Source organism: Callorhinchus milii, unplaced genomic scaffold (genome assembly GCF_018977255.1).
Source record: "Callorhinchus milii isolate IMCB2004 unplaced genomic scaffold, IMCB_Cmil_1.0 Scaffold11, whole genome shotgun sequence".
Taxonomy (NCBI): Eukaryota; Metazoa; Chordata; class Chondrichthyes; order Chimaeriformes; family Callorhinchidae; genus Callorhinchus; species Callorhinchus milii.
Window position 1 is genome coordinate 16,254,184 of NW_024704752.1, and position 19,478 is coordinate 16,273,661.

Genomic DNA, 19,478 nt, shown 5'->3' on the forward strand with positions numbered 1-19,478 from the left:
TGGTGGTGAAAGAAGCGCAGCGAACAGGCGCAAACTGTTGCTTTTCCCTGGGAGGATGATGGGCTGACTTGACTGGCTGTAAAGGGCCAGACCAGCCTGTGGCAAATCACCGGGAACTGAAGGTTTACTGGTAATATGTAGGGAAAGCAGTAAAATCATTGCACTGGATAGGAAATTCACGGGAAGTAAATGAAACTGCGGTCAGATGGTAAACTTTATCTCTCCTGTGTCTGTGCACAATGAAGCGGCTCCACTCTCTCAACAGGTTAGCGGTGCTGATGGATAGACAGACAGATATATAGAGAGATAGACAGATAGATAGGTAGATAGTTAGACAGATAGATAGATAGACAAGATAGATAGAAAGAGCTTCCCCAGTCCGGACATATCGATCCGTCTTTGATAAGCGCCGCCAATTCCAAATGTTTGAATTGTTTTCACACTTCAGCGTCAACTTTTACCACCTGAACAAACTCAATAAAAGTCGCAGGGGCAAAAAAAACACACAAAGCCACACTTCCGACCCTCACTTTTAAGGGGAAATTCAACCAGGAGAAGGCAACAAAGCCAGGGACAGGCAGAGCACTGACATACAGCGCCTCAGCAATGACTTGTGTCTTGAGCCAATTCTGCTCACAACTAGTTCTCAGGGGGTAAATAACGGGATTGTCGCAATACTCCTCATTAACGGATCAAAATAATGGTTATTAAATCGTTCTGATTTTTTTTTGGGGGGGGAAACAAAACAAATCCAATAACTTGTTAAATCTATCCGGTGCACCAATCTGAAATAAAGAACCCATATTGAGGCGCATGTTTCCACGCCGTGTGTTTTTTTTTAAAAAATGCACATTTATTCACAATTCCAAGTGCCCAAGTCTTACCTTTGTCGGCCAGAATCCCATCTATACTGTGTTTAGTCTTTTTATCGCCATCGTCGTACTCCTTCCTTTCACAATCTTCCTCCTCGTCCTCTTTCTTCCCGAATTTACTCCTCAGGATGCGACTTATGGAGCTCACTTGTTTTTTTAAAAAAAAGGAGAAACAGAATTATGGCTATAATTTGCAGGCGCAAGAGTTATTTATTGGCTTGAGATTGCCACACCACTGCTCGGGCTTTGCGACAAAGCAGAACATCGCATAACTTGTGGGGAATTGAAATCATTGTTGCGGAATTCCGCCTTTTTCAATCCCCTTTTGAATTTATTTTTAAATTTACCATTTGCATAAGTCGCAAAAAGGACCCCCCCCCCCAAAAAAAAAAGCGACTGTATTCGTTCAAGGACTGTCTGATCGTTCAGATCCGTTCAGAGCTGTCACTCCAATCGACTTCTGTTTTTTCCTCCAAAAGCATTGAAAATACTTCTAATTTTTTTTCCCCATCAAATCTCTAATACACACAGTACTTTGGCAAAACCGTATCATTAAAACATCTGTACACATGGTCGCGTTTTCCTTGTGCACACTGCATCATAATCAACACCATTAATTTACGGTACAGCACAACATTATTTTGGGTTCATAATTTTACCAACTGTGTTCGGAAATCTACTTTTAAAATAAATTTGCTCGTTTAGCTATTTTGCGCAGTTGGACGGAATGGTCGTTAAGAGGGGGTTGTTCCTGGCGTAAGAAGCAACACAGATGGTTAATAGTTATTTGCGGTGTCAGTTGCGATGATAGTGGGGACAAATATATTTTCTGTTGCGTTTAAGATGAATCACAGGTAATGAACCGACCTGAGGGAATGGTGTTGCGATCACACATGCCGTCCTTCAACAATTTATCCCGGATTTCCCAGCTAAACATTCCAGGATTCTCTTTCTTATAATCTTCGATCTTTTTCTCCACCTCGGGTAAAGCCATTTGCTTCAATAAATATGTGGACGGCAGGAGAGAGAGAGAGAGAGAGAGAGAGAGAGAGACACAAACTTTGTTTTTATTTACGACGTTCGTTGCGTTCGATTTCGATTCAGAGACTAATTTGAGATTGTAACAGCAATTTCCGATTTTTCTTTTTTATATTAAAAAAAAGTCCTTGTAACGCCAAAGCTTTGCACAATTCCTGGTCAAACCGTTACCGTACGTCCCCCCGCAATATCCCATTTTATTGTTGAACGCGTTTAAAAATGCGTCTCAATAAACTCTTCAACTTCGACGTCTAATCTGCGTTCCCCGACAGTGTTATATTTGCATCTCTCATGACGGGATAATTACTATCAGCGTTTGCTGTTTCAATCTCTTGTGCATTTGTAAATGTCACCACGGAAATTACAGTGAATAAAAGTCACATTGAAACACATACGATGTCCTTATCTTCGGTGTCTTTGCTCTGTGCGGGTATTTGAACCGTGCAGACACGTTGATACAACAAGAGGTGTCCATGTAGGTTCTTTGTCTACTGATCGATTTGTGACAATTACAGTGCTACCTATTACAACCTGTTTAATTCTCTCTGACAAAACCATCGACACTGCAGATTAAATCGGGAATTCAAAGAATAGCCGGAGTCATTGGACAGGGGATTTATAAAACTTTTGAGCACAGTTTTGCTCAACTGCCAAAGGAAAGTGGATTTTAGTTTCCAATACATGTATATTAATTATATTGTTTAAAAAAATTAAGCGACATCGCTTCTTTTCAGCATTCACCCATTTTTAGATGTGCAGCTGCACAAGAAAGTGGCGCATTAAAGATGAGTGTTTCATTAACCCATGTAATAAAAATAACTAGCACTTTTTTTTAATGTAACTACTCTTGTTAAAATATACACTTGGGCTTTCGAGACATGAGAAACGAATTTTGATGTTGAAATTGTAATATTTTTAAAATCCACATTATATTCGAAGCAAACGGTATTTAAGAAGAAATACTACTCTTTCAAATGACAAAATGTGAATCTAAAATCACTCAATATATTACAGTACTACGTTTTAACCCAGTTCACGATATTCTACTGCCATTGATTTTCAGTGATTTTTTTTAAACACTTACATGATTCAAAGCTTCAGTTTAATACACCTTTTTTTTCCCCACAAGCCATGATTTAAGTGAACTGAATTGAACAATGTGATAATGATGATGAGCCACATGTGACTTGGCCCTGTTGGATTATGTTCTTTAAACTCGCGAACCACATTCCACACAATGATACACATTCATGAAGAAACTTCATCGACTAGTTGTGAAACAGCCCCCCTCCCCCCCAAAAAAAAAACATGGGCAATCGTTTTGTTAATTATAGAACTCGCACTGCATGGGTTGACATAAATACAGGTACGACATGGTCTGCAATTTCGGACTTTGATGTATAGTTTGGTTTGAAAACACCTAACACAATCCTCAGGTGGTTGGTTATAAGGATCTATTACTACCCATTTCTGAAACACGGTTGGCCAGAACAACATGAGAGGTGGTGAGCACCGATGCTCTGCCACGTTGTTCCGAGTGACTTTTAAATAATACTATATATATATATATGTATAGCATTGATCAGCTGAAATCTGAAACAAGTTTGCATGTTAACCAGCCAGATCATTGAAGCCAATTGAAGTTCAATCTGCCTCACCCTGGGTTTGCTTCCAGTGGCCCCGGGTCTGATGGAACCTGTCTCCTGGTATCTGCAGAGGATTTTGGACACACATCCGTGAGAGACTCTCAGCTGCCTGGAGATGACACAAGGTCTGATGCCGTGATGGGCCATTTCTACTATCTTGTGCCTGATGTGGTTTGGCAGAGGTCGGCCGTTGATAAAAACTCCTCCAAGTTGGTTCACTCTCCCTTGACCTAAAGGTGTTGACACTGTTTGCAGTGAAAGCGGCTAATTAATATGTTGCATTGAAACTCGGCAGATAGACATCAAACACAGTCGCAAAAAAACAGACCACGGTATATCAGGCTTAAGAACACAACAGAAGCAAGAGATATTTATACATTCACTGTCAGCAATGTCACCCAAAACGGGACAGTTCTGGTGTCATAATTAAAAGGTGGCTATTCTGGTTGTCATTTAATAATACTGTGAGATGTGCACATGAAGCTTCGCCTGAACTATTCCGCTTCAGTTTTATTTTTTTTCAATCCAGGAAAGGCTACAGCTGTGTAATTTCAATCCAATGCCTAAAAAAAAATCCTCCATCGATATTTCGGCTTCTCGTTTTAACAAAACAGGAAACGGTTTGTACAATAGATGGTTTTTTAATCAGATTAATCCGTGAATTCTATGCGCATTCTGAGTTTATAAAGTTGGAAGACATTGATCCGTCGATAAACACAGTGTGTCCCGTACACATATTACTGTCAAACCTCATTGAAACCAAGAGTGGGGTGGGGAGGGGGGGGGGGAGAGAAAGTGGTCTGTTTTTTGCATTGATTCCACGACACAGTTAGACGCACTGACTTTCACATCCTGCAAACGACTTGTTTTCAAGTAGCAAAAGGGCTCACAAAAAGCTTAAGAGACGTTTTTCTTTAAAAAAAACGATATATTGAACTTGGGCGGGGTGAGGGGAAGACACAGTCAATCGGACACGCTCTGAAAACAACTCTGCAAAGTGCAGTTTAATTAAAAACAACACTGGGAGGATTTGCATTGTATTATATTGGGGGTTACTGGCTGCGTTCAATGCTTTGCTCTCCCCTTCCCCTTGCTAAATAGATAACGCGACTATATATAGATATATAGATAGATAGATATAGATATAAACTGAAGGAAGAGCGTTTGGGTAAATAAAAACATGTGCAACTTACCTTCCAGCGGGAACCCGCTGCTGCGAGAGTAATTCTGTCCCGGGGATGGTCTCATCATTCTTGGGACCGGTCCAGGCAACGTGGTCATTTTAAGAAACGTTCAGTTCCCAGGTTTTTCCCTGTGGGTTGCCGATTGGGGGGTGGGTGGGTGGTGGTGGGGGGTGGGGGGGGGGAGGGTGGTGCGTGGGGGGGGCAGAAAAAAAAGAAAAGAAATCACCACTAATTTTTTTTTGGGGGGGAAAGGGAAAAAAAAAGAAAGATAAATCCACTTCAGGCCAAGGCGACTTCAGGAGAAGCTGAATAAAGTCGTTTCAATCTCTTCCTCTGGGAGAGAGATGGTGATACACCCTCTCCTCCTCCTCCCCCACACACACACACACCACACAAAAAATAAACTCTTAACGGACAGGAAATAGAAAGTTAGTTGAAAATGTTTTTATGTGTTGTTTTGGAGATGGGGGGGAGGTGGGGATGTCTCTCAAAGCTGCTGCTGCTGTTTCTTGCTCTGTGATGGTATGTCTGTGTGTGTCTGTCTGTGTGTGTGTCTGTCTGTCTGTGTGTGTCTGTGTGTGTGTGTGTGTGTGACAGGTACAACTGTGATTTCAAAAGCCTGGGTGGGAGTTGTTGTGGTCACAGTTAGGAGTCGGTGGGACAAGTGACCTGCAGACTTTATCAGTTCTTCCAGCCCTGTTTCCATCGCCATCCCCTCGCTCTCATTGGTGTAATGAGGGAGTCTTCTCTTTGGGAAACGTGTGCTCCGATTGGTTGCTCTCTGCACTCTTCCTCTCCTTATAATGGGAAATATGATAAAAGCGAATGCTCTGCTGTTAACTGTAGTAACAACAAACTGTCCTGCTTTGCCTTTTCACACACCCAAAAACGGAGCTTGCACTTATTATTATTATTATTATTACTATTATTATCATCATCATCTAACTCAGATTTATTTTCTTTTCTTGAGGGGGGGGGAAATATATCTATTTTCGATTTTTTTTTAGAGATGATTTCCTGCAAAAAAAAAGGGGGAAGGGGGGGGGGGGTTAGGTCAATCCAATGTGTGTGGTTATCCCAAGAACATCTCCAGTGATGGCAGCACGTTGCTTTTTGACTACCTTTGCACGTTGCAGTGTGGAATCTGTAAGTGCAATTATTTGATGGGTGATGATAACACTCTCAGCCTCTCCAGCCCCCCCCCCCCCCCCCCCACCCCTCCCCTCATCCACACCCCTCCCTCCCCCCTGAAAGTTAAGCCTTTGGCCAAAGTGAGCTGATAGTTGGGCTGGGGGTGGGCTGTGGGGGGGGTAAGGGTAGCATTGGGGTTGGGGGTGAAGAGGACACAATCTGAAAGCACAAAGGATGCTCAGGTACAGAGCCAGAGCCCTGATATTGACCGCAAGCTCATCTTTGCTTATATATATGCCGATGGATTTTAAGGTTTAGTACGAAGGGCCAAACAACTAAGAATCCCCCCCCCAAAAAAAAAGAGAGAGAGAGAGAAAAGAAATGGTCTGACTGAGAACTGAAGCGCCTCAGCAGGATATGACGCCAGGACTGTTGTAAAGGCCGTCTGTCCTCAGAGAAGGTACTATTGTCTGAGTTCCTCTATTTATAACTTGGTAACTGCCGGTAAACTCATCCTTTACACTCTGATCTTTAAGCACAGCCATCCGAGTGGCCTTTATTTGGAAGCGGCTATTCAAAAAAAAAAGCCCCACTCTTGTCAGTCTGGCGCGGAACTTTATTCAAAGCCTTAATCAATCAAACGATGAGTTAGTTAAGACTAACGCTTTGTTTGAGAGACGGTTCAGAAAGAGAAACCATCTCCTTTGCCCCCCCCCCCCCCCCCCCCCACACACACACACACACACAAAAAAAGAGGAAAGAAAGACATTGCTGTCGCTTGTTTCGAGATGATTTCTTCGTCTCAATAATTATGATCCCACCACGCAACTGGAATATACATTTAATAGATCCATTGACTCTGGATAGGAAGTTTTTTTTTCATATTTTAAAAGGAAACAAATCAGTCGTTTTTTTTCTTGTGGGTTTGTTCGTTTTTTTTAAAAAAAAACAGCTTTGGAAACTGCGTTATGCTATTGGTGCTGATTATCGGGTGGGTTTCTGAATCAGAATGAATTAATAACTGTGCAAAGGAATAAATAAGTCCAGATCTTTGGGGATTGCATTGACAATTTGAATGCAGACTGTACATTTTACTTATATATATATATATATATACACATACATATTGCTCTGGTAAAAGCCTCAGTGATTTCCACGATTGATCAGATTGATTTCGGTAACGATATTGTTTTCTCTCTCCCTTTCTCTGTTACCAAATTAAACGATCGGTTATTTGCAATGCGCATTCAATTCACTCTGTGTATAATTGATGTCCTTCGTTACCTTTACCTTAACCAGTTGCATCGGGGCTCTAAGCAAGGGATCGAGGATGAAATGATGGGCATTCCTAAAACAAGCATAATTGTCAACAGCTTCTGTTAATGAATACAAAACATGAAACAAGGTCCTGAGCCTCTATTGTACAGAGATTGGCCTCAACACAGATCCCCAAAACGTTCAAGAAAGGAAAACTGCATCAACAGGCGATGTGGCAGTTGTTGCACAACAAGTGATCCCAACATTTTTTTTCCCCCCCCCCCCTTGAATTTTTGTAAGGAATGGTGTCAATTATGAGTTTGAAAAGCACGCGGGATAAAAGGCAGATGCCAAGTATTAAATATTATGATAACCAGTGAAAATGTAGGCGTATAAAATGGGAATCTAAAGTACTCTGATAATCACAGGGCTCTTCCAAAACCAGGTGCACTTCAATTGGGTTAGGATTCAGGATGAACGCGAGCCATGACTGGAAAGGCTGCTACAGTCTGTCATATACAGGGGGGGGGAGGATTTGAAATGATTAGTGCCCGTTTGTTGCATCTACGCAAAGTATCCCCCCCCCCCAGGATTAAAATAAATCATTGGGTTTTTTTTAAAAAAAAAGGAAAAAACAGAAAACGAAAAATAGCGACTGCGTAAACCTGATCCGTTTTAATACTCACAATGTTAGGAACACACTGTGCGCTGAAACATTGCGCTGTCTTTTCTGCGCGACTCTGGCACTTCAGTTGCTTGTGTGTTGGGTTTTTTTTTTCGCGCGATTGTCAATGACTTTCCAGAAGCAAAAGGCAGGTAAAAAAAAAAAGGGTGTTGTAATGACATTGTGTGTTTGCTGTTCCCAATAACCAACGGATAACTGGTTTTGGTATAACTTAAAGACGCAGTATTTCGGTTTGTTCCCAACATAGTCCGAACCACAGGAAGGATCATTCCCCCCTCTCCACCCACCCCCCAAAAAAACAACTTTCCGAACTTTGTATTTAATCCCTTGACATTTCTGCTTTATAATCGTATGACCTTAAAAGTTTTACCCCCCAACCCCCCCCTCACCCCATCCCCTTCTTCGTTCAAATCGCCACCGAACTTCGGTGCAGTACTCACAGTTTCGAATCACAGGATAAAATTTGCGGTAATTTCGTAAGATATTCTTTGTGCTAATTGACATAAGGAAATGGGTAAAGAAGCACCGCGGTTTTTAAACCCTCCCCCCCTTCTAATTACTTTAATTTTATTCAACGTTTAGTTTATCTCAGTTAGTTATTCCCTAATTGTTTTCGGACATCATAATAATTCAATTTCTCCTTATCAGTTTGCTGTTAATGCACTAATGTGTCCTCTGTTCCCAATTCGTCTCATGACTCAACTGTAATGTCCTCGTGAATTGTATAGATGGCCACTTAATTTTCATAATCTATCTATAGGCAGGGCATCCATTCATTAAAAAAAACAATTGTAAACAATTCAGATTATGAATCCAAGTGGATTGAATAATACGACAAATTACAGACATAAATACTCATTGTGTTGCTATTTTAATTAAAGTCCATCAATGAAATAATTATAGCTTCCAGCCAATGCAAGGAACGTGGTGAAAGCAAAATAAATCATTTTAATTGTAGCAATAACTTAATACATCATTAAATATCAAATAGATTAGGAATTTGAAAAAAAAACAGTCTATTTCAATTAATGCAGATACTAGTAATAAACGAGTCTAGAATTTATCAACCTCTTCTAAGCCATGAGTTGAAATGTTTCTGCTTTCTATCTATCTATGAGTGTTATCACAATGCAAACATAAAATCGCATTATCAGTTTTGAATTTAGCAGTTGGATACGATTAAACAATCAAAGTCTTCACATGGTCTCACCTGAACCCGAAGACTGTGTTTTCTATAAATAACCTATGAATACTTTGCCATCATTGCCCCCGTCTCTCATCTCATCATATTTACACCTGCTCCTTCCTCAGCCGGAGTGATGGCAGCAGTTTTGAGTTCCAGCTTCTACCCTGTTAATCTGACTGGTCAACAGGTAGCATTCTTCTGCACAAGAAAGTTAGATTCACCCAACTTTATTCCTGTCTGGAATAGATAGACAGTGCAAAGTCCTCCATCTGGCTATTTGGCGAGATTTTCTCACTGTATAATGACATTCGCACTTGTACATTTATTTCCCCGAGAGGACAAGGCATCATATCATCCCTTGCCCTTGTTTCAATAAGGTCACCATAGGCTCTCGACCTAACATTTTCGAAGTGTATATCTTTTTTTTTCTCTCACTCCATTTTTTTTTCTCAGCAAACCAAAGCTGCTGGCGTAGAAAGGTTATTGTGGAAGTATCGTACAATTGGTGATGTGGAGAGCCGACTTGGAGCATTCATGAGCTTATTCAGTCCAACGTTACCTGATTAGTCGGTGTGTTGTCATTTCAAACCACTGACCTATTTTTAATCACCTGTGTTTCTATTGATCGGTGACTTTTTTTTTTGCTTCACTTTTCCTCAGCTCCGGGAATTGTTTATATTTGCTCTGTATTTGCAAAAAAAAAATTTTTTTGCTGTAGGATTTTACTGTTGCAAATCAGCTGTTGCTTATACCAACAGTCGGATTCATTTCTAATTGATCTCTGCCAATTGAGCACTTGGGAGACAAATATTTAGCACGAAATGCGCTCGGTGCATGTTTTTTTTTTAAACACGTCTAAGTTTATATAAGAGTCCTATTTTAATCCCGAACCCTGGCACAAGATGAAGCAATGTCAATGCTGTCAACAGCTCCTAATTGATCAAAGTGTGTGCTCTCTCCATTTTGTCCTGAAATCCCTTTCCCCATCACTATTGCCGAACAACAACTCCAGCCGCAGAGAGCAGCATCAATGTGCTACATTTGCCAAAAAAAAAAAACAACCCCCCCTCAAAAAAAAGAGGAGAAATGTTAGATCCTCAAATTGCTCCTCCTGTGCGATGGAATAATCTTCCCATCTGCTGTCCAAGAACCAGGAACCTCGCCCATAAAACACATCAGGTCGGGAATCACAGTCAAGGCTGGGGATTCGTATCACATCCCCTTCATGTAAAGTAGTGTTTTCTCACTGCAGCTGCCAGGACTCACTCGTGTAAACGCAATGGTAACCAAACCAGACCCTCGCTGTGCCATTTAGTGCCAGGAGGTGGCAGACAGGGCAAGACACATGCAACATAGAGCAAAAAAAAAGGGGATGGGGTAGGGAGGGGGGGGAGTTTCTATTTTCAATCACAATCAAAAGCAGGAATCTCTGGTAATTTCCCTGCTCCCTAGCCCAGGGCATTCACATTATTTGTGCTGGCCTCTTTGCATTGGCTGAAATACATGGCTCACTCACTCTCTCTCTCTCTCTCTCTCTCTCTCTCCCTCTCATCTCGATTCTCAAAAATAAAAATAAAATAAAATAATACTTTGTCAACCAAACTGCTCGGTTCACATGATCACTTCTGGTCGAATCATGCCTCGGTTTGATCTGTTACCTGCAATAAAGGATGGCCGGTCAGAATTTTAACCACCCCCTTTCTTATTTTTACATTTAGGATTTTGTTTTCCCAAACAAAAATCTGCTGCTTCCCAAAAAACAAAGTTAGCAATTAAAAAAAAACTTCAGAAATTGATTGCATTTGAATTTGTTCAGATTAAATCTATAATTTTGTTAAAATCAATTAATCACAGCAGCCCTAGAACTAGTGTGTGTGTGTATATATGCATATATATACAATATAAATGTATTCTGTGTACTTTCTTCTTTACAGTATTGTCTATTGTTGAGCTATTTCCTGGTACATTTAATAACAATGACAATCCTTGCATTTGATATAGCGCTTTTCACGTCTTCTAGACGTCTCAAAGCACTTCACAAAATATGCTGTAGAGTGAATTGACTGTATATTTGTGGGCGATTTGCAGCTGAGAGGAAGGGATTGAGACACTCCATTAAATAGGTGGAGGAAAATACTTCCAACTAAGGTTATAAGTTAAGGAAGGGAATTAATCATGTGCAATGTATTCAATATGTATATTAATTATTAAAACAATAAAAATATTGTTGCTTGTAAGCAGGCCGCCTCTGAGTGCAAAGCTCAAAATCGCTGACAGTTATTGGCAGGTTACTTAGTGCAATGTGGGAAGTCTGCTTTCTAGAAGATACATTATAGATAACCATTTCATAGTAATTTAATCAATGTAATCTTAAATAACTAGGATAATCTAACCTGCTTCAGAATCTGCTAGAGCCACCTTGTGGGATGTTCTGGTAACAATTATCCAATAGCCTTAGTTTTAATACATTCATGTCCAAAACAGCTGAAGTTGACAGGGCTTCAGGTGAGAGTTGCTTCAAAAGCAATAATATTAAAAACGAACTGGATTTTTCTACAGAGTCCCTTCGCAGTCCCAGTCTCAGTACTTTCTCCTTTTCACATCCAGTTACCCGCACTTTTCAGATGGGATATGGTGGTATATAAGATTCCCCAATAATAATAATAATAATCCTTGCATTTGATATAGCGCTTTTCACGTCGGGAGGACGTCCCAAAGCGCTTCACAGAACACACTGTAAAGTGAATTGACTGTATATTTGTGGGCGAACGCGGCAGCCAATTGCGCACAGCAATGTCCCACAAACAGTCGTAGATTGAAAATGACCAATTTTTTTTTATTATTGTTTTTTGGTTTTTTTGGAGGGATTATTATTAGGCTCTGTGTGGAGTAAGGAAACTTGCCCAAGGTTTCGCCCTCTGCCTGGAATTGAACTCAGGTCTCTCGCTTGCAAAGCGAGTGCTCTAACCACTGAGCTACAGGACTCCACAACAATGTCCCTGAGGGTGATGTTTGGCTGGTGGGTCGGGAGGGAAGGGGTAAACTCATCTGTTCTTGCTTTTGTGTCAATTTTGTCTCATACCCTCCTCCAGTTGTGAAGGAATAGTTACCACCTAAGCTAAGAATACTAAAGAAAACCCATTCAGCCACCTGCTTCCTCTATTTTAGGGGTTGCTAAGTCTTTTCTTTTATCTGAGTATCTGTGCCAACTCTTCTCTATATTATACTGTATTATACCCTCACTGTACACACTGTTGAACTTCTCTGCATTTGTACTGTGACATGCCAGTAACCTAGTGTTGGTTTTGTTAATCAGGATGTGAGGGCACTGGTATCGCAGTGCATGGCTGCTTATGTCAGAGATCTGGATTAACATATGTGGTTAAAATGGCAAGAGTACTGAAGCATATAGATCAAAACATTCCAGGAATTACAGCACGGAAGGCGTCTATTTGTCTCATGCTGGAACTTACTTCTGGTGCCAATTCATCCATTGGAGCTAACTGCTTTAATCCCAATTCGCTCTTCCCTTCCCATATCCTTTTATATTCTTCTTTTTGAAATGTTTATCCAATTGCCTTTTAAATGTTGTTATAGCTTCAGCCTCAATAACTATTTGTGACAAAGCATCCCATGTTCTAACAACTGTCTCCAATCTCTCTTTAATTCTTCCACTCGAAATCCTCAGTTTATCCAAGTTACTGATTTACCAATCATCAGGAATCATCTTTCATTGTTTATCCTCTGAAAATCAGAATTTGAATTAGATCTCCTCCTTAACCTTTTTTGTTCCAGTGGAAACATCTGGGTTAATAATTCTGCAGACGAGTACAGTGGTTGTTCATCTCTTTATATTGCAGAGTTCAGGAAGTTCTTCAAGCAAGTTTCCACTGATAATATAATTCTGGAATGCTGTGCGTTGTTACGGGGTAATTTTGGTCAATAATGCTTTGTGATTTTAGGGTCATTCATGTATAATTATACAGTAGTGGAGTAGATAGATTGTAATATTTGAATATTGAAGTCCAAGACAGCTTTGAAACTCAGATGGTATTCACATTTGGGATTCTTATAGAGTACAAGTTTTCAAGCGCTCTGGGACCTACCCTGCTTGAGGGACGTACTGTTTGTGGTACACTGCTGTGCGCAATTGGCTGTCGTCTTTTGCACAAAATTACAGTCAATTCAATTTGCAGTATATTCTGTGAATCGTTTTGACACGCCTAGATGATGTGAAAAGCGCTATATCAAATGCAAGGATTATCATTATTAATATTATATATTATCATATATTTCGTTGTTGTTTTCAAATTTCAGGTTATCTGGGGAAATTAATTAACCAGATTGAGGGGAGAGAGTTCCTTCTTATAGTGTTCAACTGGATTCACTTGCTGATGGTACAATGAAAAATTTCAATTAAATGATCATTGACTATCCTGCCCTCCATTTCTAGTGCAGAGGTGGAAGATTTAACACATTCAATAGGAATTTCTGTATTTGACAGTGAGGTACAGGACATTACAATGATACCAGGGTTTAAGTCATATGCAGGTTCTCATCATGAAGATGTCTCAAATTGCTTCGAAGGATTCACTGTGAAGTGTTGTGACTGAATTTTGCAGGTGAACACCACAGCCAATTTGTTCTACAAACAACCATGAAAGGAAATATTAATTAACCGCAATCCTCACATATGCCATTGTCAACTGAACTTGTATTCGCAAGAGACACATTCCACTGAGTGTGAACCCTTCATCACTGAACAAACAATTGATACCTGCAATTTGAATCCTAGGAATCATTCTTGATTATCTTGTATCATGAACAGTTTTGCTCCCGGTGAAAGTTTGAATCAGAGCTGAGTTCAGAAAATGCTCTGTGCCTTTGCACAGATATGTTGGATGTTGATTTAAACCACTGGCAGATACATTCCATCCAAAATATTCTGATCAAATAACATATTCCATGTGGCTGTAGGTTTTCCCTTCCAAAAGATTTTTCACATGGAGATTATCAGAAAATGAAATAATAGAACTCATACAAATAGAATTAATAATCATATCCAGCAGATTGAAGTTGACGTGAAAATTAACAAGAGTTTATACTATTATCCAAGTTATGGTATTTATCTCTACTCCATATAATGGAATAATTAAACACGTACATTCAGTTGGTAAACAGAGAAAGGTGGAAGGAAATTATAAAGAATACTGTACACTGGAGATTTTATGAACATAGATTTTTGATTCAGATTATGCAGGAGAAAAGCATAGCAAAAAAGCAACTCCATATTTGTGTGTTGTGTAACTACTTAAGTTGTCTAATTTGTGGTATTACGTAATATGATTCCTTAATAGGAAACCCACGTCATGCAAATGAACACTCTTTCCACTAACTGGAGTTGCATCACATTAACCCATGGGAACTTTTCTTCTAATATGCTTCTAGGATGACAGAGCACAATGTCAAATATGCATTTAAATATGTGTGAGTTATCAACAAGGAGTGTAAAGATTATCGATCTCCAGCACAAGTTCAGTAAATAATAATAATAATAATAATAATCCTTGCATTTTGATATAGCGCTTTTCACGTCGGGAGGACGTCCCAAAGCGCTTCACAGAATATACTGTAAAGTGAATTGACTGTATATTTGTGGGCGAACGCGGCAGCCAATTGCGCACAGCAATGTCCCACAAACAGTCGGAGATTAAAAATGACCAATTTATTATTGTTTTTTTTTGGAGGGATTATTATTAGGCTCTGTGTGGAGTAAGGAAACTTGCCCAAGGTTTCGCCCTCTGCCTGGAATTGAACTCAGGTCTCTCACTTGCAAAGCGAGTGCTCTAACCACTGAGCTACAGGACTCCGAATGCACAATTAAAATGCACAAAGTAGACTCGTATGTCTTTCCAGCTCTCTGCTTGATCATGAAGATCTTTAGGTCAAAGTGTTGGAAAAAACATCTAAACAAATGCTAGATTAAACAGAATTATAAATACAAATGATAATCGGAAGAGAAGTCTAATCATTTCACTAACTGATTTAACTCATGAGCATTACTAGAAACAATGTGTACATTTCTCTGCATTACTTGGTTTCCCAAAAGTAAAAGATAGCAATATTCAAAAGTGTTCTGAAATACAAATTACTTGAGATCAGTAACAATTTATAGACAAACTAAACATAAAAAGTTGTGTGGGTAGTGCATGAATTTATTACTTAACATTCGTTTTCCTTGCAAGTATTTGTTTATTGTCCTTCCATATTTTAGCTGGCTTCCAGAATAAATAGTAATTTCTGCCCAGACCTCTATCTATCATGTAGTGTATGACATGGTCAGAATATTTTCCGACAATCAAACATGTTCAAAACCAGACAAATGAGTCATGCTCACTTCTGACATTTTACCCCGAGCTCACTAAGCTCTAGGCAGTGTTGGCACTCCTCTCCATTGGGCATGTTCCACACAATGTGCATTGGTCCCAATCATTATTATCCAGTCATGCAACAACAGTCTCTGAAATGTCTTGCAGGAGACTCTTGCTTTCACAATTGCCGGATATCCAATCCACATGTCACTTATCTGTGGCTCGGATTCAAACGATTCTCTCTCAGCTGGTTTGAGAATAAATAATAATATAACTAATATTATAAATTGTTAATTGTCTGAAATGAAGAGGCCATAACGGAATATGTTAAGAGAAGTATCCTCAAAACTAATGAGCTTATCTCGCAAAAAATGATGTGCAGCCTAAAGTTGACCCAAGGTGAAAATGTTAGTTGGTACCGTCCCTTTTATTAATCAATAGACATCAAACACAATTGAAATTGAGTATTGTGTAAAATCACTTGGGGTTGGAGAAAGAGTAAATACAGTTATTAAGAAAAATACACTCATGACATCAACTCAAGGAACTGCAGAGTTTGTTGAAAGCATGTCTGGAAAGGAAATCTGGGTAAAAGTTAGAACCTTTCTTGACTGCACAGAACAATCCACGTTTTTTTTTATCTGTGTTCTAATTTTCCTTCAGTGTTGCTGATGTGCCTGGGGCAAACATGTCCTGAGGTCGAGAGACTCTTTTCTCAGGCCCCTGCAGTGCTTCTCTGCAGGAGCCAGGGACAACTCTCCCTCCAATTGTCCCCTCCCCACTGTGAGGAGCTTCTTGGCTTTTGTTCAGCGTTTCTCCACAGTGGCAATGAAGAGAGTACATTAGCAATTAAATACTAATGGTACACGCACTAAATTATACATGATACAGAATGAGGTTAAGGTATTTTCTAAATTATAACTGAGTTCCATTTCATATCTCCAGTATCCCGATCCTTAAATAATGCTTCTGATGTGAGTTTTGATTAACCTTCGAAAGTCTCGAGAAATTGGAAAGCGAGTGTTTTTTTTGGTAAATCTACCAACCCTTCTGAACTATAATGAGATGACGGGCCGAATGCATCCAACCTTGTGTAGATAAGAGATGAAGGTGTTCTGTGATACGGTATAACTTGGAGCTAAACATCGGGTTTTTGCTCATGCATTAAATCTGTTATATTGGATTAAATAATTCAGCATTCGTCGAAAGAAATGCAAGTTGTCCTTATCTCAAGTGGAAGCAAGGCATGCAAGTTTATTCTGAATTGTATTTGCTCATGTCAGCATTTCTTAAAAAATAATTAAATTCTGTTAAAATATATAGATTTCATGCTGAAAAGTTAGATGTTCTAAAAGAGCATTAAAGTTTTTAAAACATCTACCTGGGACATTACCTGAAGTCACCTTTAATGTCTATAACCATTGAGATTTTCATCCCAAGATGTAAATGAAGATTTTTTTTTCCTTAAGTAATCTAAACCTTTCTTGTGTCACTCGAAAGAAAAGGTTCAGAGCTACTGTTCTGGAAATTTCAAATTAACATTTGAAGTTAAAGGCTTGCCTTATTAAGGTTAGATGAAAAGATATTACATTGGATAATCACTTCAGCAAGCTCAGTATCTTATTGCCTTGTAGAGTTATATGTTTGCACTGTTTCTTAAAGGACCGCAAAGGGGTTTGTTTCATTTCCTCTTATTTTTTTAAGATCTTGAATACTTTGTACTCAAAATAAATAAAATAATCTAGAAGGGGCCCTATGGAATGCAAATGACTGCCTTTATCTCATTAGCAGATTGTTTGCCGGTTGTACAAAAACAGGTCCAATCGAGAGACAGCATGTGTTTAACATTTTAAACATATCCATTCCATTTTAACCCAAATCGTGGGCCACGTGGTGACTTTGGAATCCAGTTTCAGCTTCAACTCTTTATGATGAATTCTCCTCTTTGATAGTATCGAAAGCACACCAGGAAAGTGCTCTGTCAATCTCACCAATGATTAATTGGTAAAAGTGGAGACAGAGCAAACGTAGTGAGTGGTTGATTTATGAATGGCCCTGATATCTAATACTGTTTTTACAAATGCAAGAAGCAAAGACTGTCACATATTTAAAGAATCCACGTGTATAAAATGTTCAAAATGTTGGAAATCTGTATGGATAGCTAATCGATTTTCTTCATATAATTTGAAAGCTTACAAATGCTTTTCTAGCTGACAGTCATTAGCTGGATGGATGAATACATTACATGTTAAGGAATGTTAAAGCTGACTGACTGAATCCAGCAAGTCTTTTCACAGTGTAACGGTATACTGCCTACACAGAATTTTTAATTATCCAAATACCGTGTAATTCAGAGTTTACGGTATTTCCGTGAATCATTAAACGTTACATGAATGAACAGCGTACAGGAACCGTATTTCTAGTCAAATTACCTTGATTTGCTGGCAATATTCAAAGGTGTAAAAGTCCTTGTACTTACAACAGACAGAAGTAACCGACTCATTGAAAAAGTGTGACTTTTGTGAGCATTTTGATATGTTCTCATGATGTCTACATCACCTTTAATTTAATCCCACTTGATCCTCTAAATAAATCAATGTTTATTAAGACTATTGTGCATCAAGTCTATTTGTCCAAATCAACCACAAGAGTCTTTTTGACACTCTTGCACTCCTTTTGATCCCAAGTGAGATTGATGGAGAGTTTAAAGTTAGATTTATTATATATATATAGTCAAGAGGTTTTCATTAACAGCATATGTCGGTAAATGTGGAGGTTTGGGTACAGAGTCAATGCTGATGTTAATGGCAAAGAGCTAAATCAAAAAGGCTCAAGCAAGATGGCTGAATAAAGTCAGATTCAATAAATATGGCTATCTTGCTCACGATTTTCGCATCTGAAACTTGTTGACATTGGGTGAGGAACCCAGTGACTATGAGCCAACCCTATAAACCACTGACAATACTAAGAGGATGTGATTTGATAGACCAGTAAATCACCTACTCAACATAGCCATAGAAAGCCATAACTTTCTTCTTCCAGATGTCAAATGTTTGGTTGGAGTTTTAAAAAATCTTTCATATTCCCTAAGATTTGGATAGACGCATATGTAATACAAGCAATGAATCTCATAGCTTGCGCTCATTTGCTATTCTTGTGTGGAAAGTTTAGAAAAATCTCAAAATATTGGGCATGTAAATTGAGTATTTTCCACATTCAGATTTTTACACGTGTTTTTATCTCTATCCTCCCAGTCTTGGTTTGAACTTAATCACTGCAGATTCCAGATCTCCATAAGGTGAAGCAACTCTGAATGTCAGAGAGGTCAAATTATAGTGGATTTTTTGGGGGACAATTTTCAGTCAATTGACAAAAGGGACGGTTGAGGCACAATGTGGAACTCATCAAGCTCACCGCAATCAAAATGTACAAGAAAACTCAGAACAAATATGCCATTGGAGAATCAAAACCATCCCCCATCAATCAATAGATTAACCCAAACTCTTTATTGTAACCTGATAGTTAAATCTCTTCTGGCTCTCAGAGATCGAGGTATTGGTCAGAAACATCCTGAAGTAATTACTCAATACATAAATAACATGTTAAAGACAAGAGGGCATGTTTTATCTATCTACACACCTAATTTAGATGGATGGATCAATGGATGGATGGATGGATTTTATTGTACCTTAACAAAAATACATAAATTACATTAAAAATCTGTATTGCAGAAATAAATATATAATAATAATCCTTGCATTTGATATAGTGACTTATCACATCTTCGAGACGTCTCAAAGCATTTCACAGAATATACTGTAAAGTGAATTGACTGTCTATCTATATATATATATCAAACTATAAAGCTCATGTGTAGTAAAGAAGACTAAGACATGCATCTTTTGCTGCTTATTTAAAACATGTTTTCCTTCACAAGCTCCAATCATCCAGGATTCTGCATGTTGCATTCTCTCAGTACCATACTCTGTGAGCCCCTCATTACCATCTTTGCAAGGCTCCACTGACTTCCTATTCCCAACTTTCTTTTTCTAAGATCATACGATTTCAACACCTTTTCCTCCACCTGACCACAGAGACGGGACCTTGG

General features: G+C 39.0%; 1 protein-coding gene across 2 annotated transcripts in view; it reads right to left on the reverse strand.

The window, feature by feature from the left end:
* Nucleotides 1-4,837, reverse strand: part of pax3b (paired box 3b) — a 58,650-nt gene extending 53,813 nt beyond the window's left edge. For both annotated transcript variants that reach the window (XM_007889800.2, XM_042339350.1), the window contains exons 1-4: nt 4,750-4,837; nt 3,569-3,801; nt 1,740-1,869; nt 885-1,019 (exon numbers count right to left, since the gene is read on the reverse strand). In XM_007889800.2, the coding sequence (XP_007887991.2) occupies nt 885-1,019; nt 1,740-1,869; nt 3,569-3,801; nt 4,750-4,837 (586 nt within the window). The remainder of the gene's footprint in view (nt 1-884; nt 1,020-1,739; nt 1,870-3,568; nt 3,802-4,749) is intronic.
* Nucleotides 4,838-19,478: the final 14,641 nt, after the last annotated feature.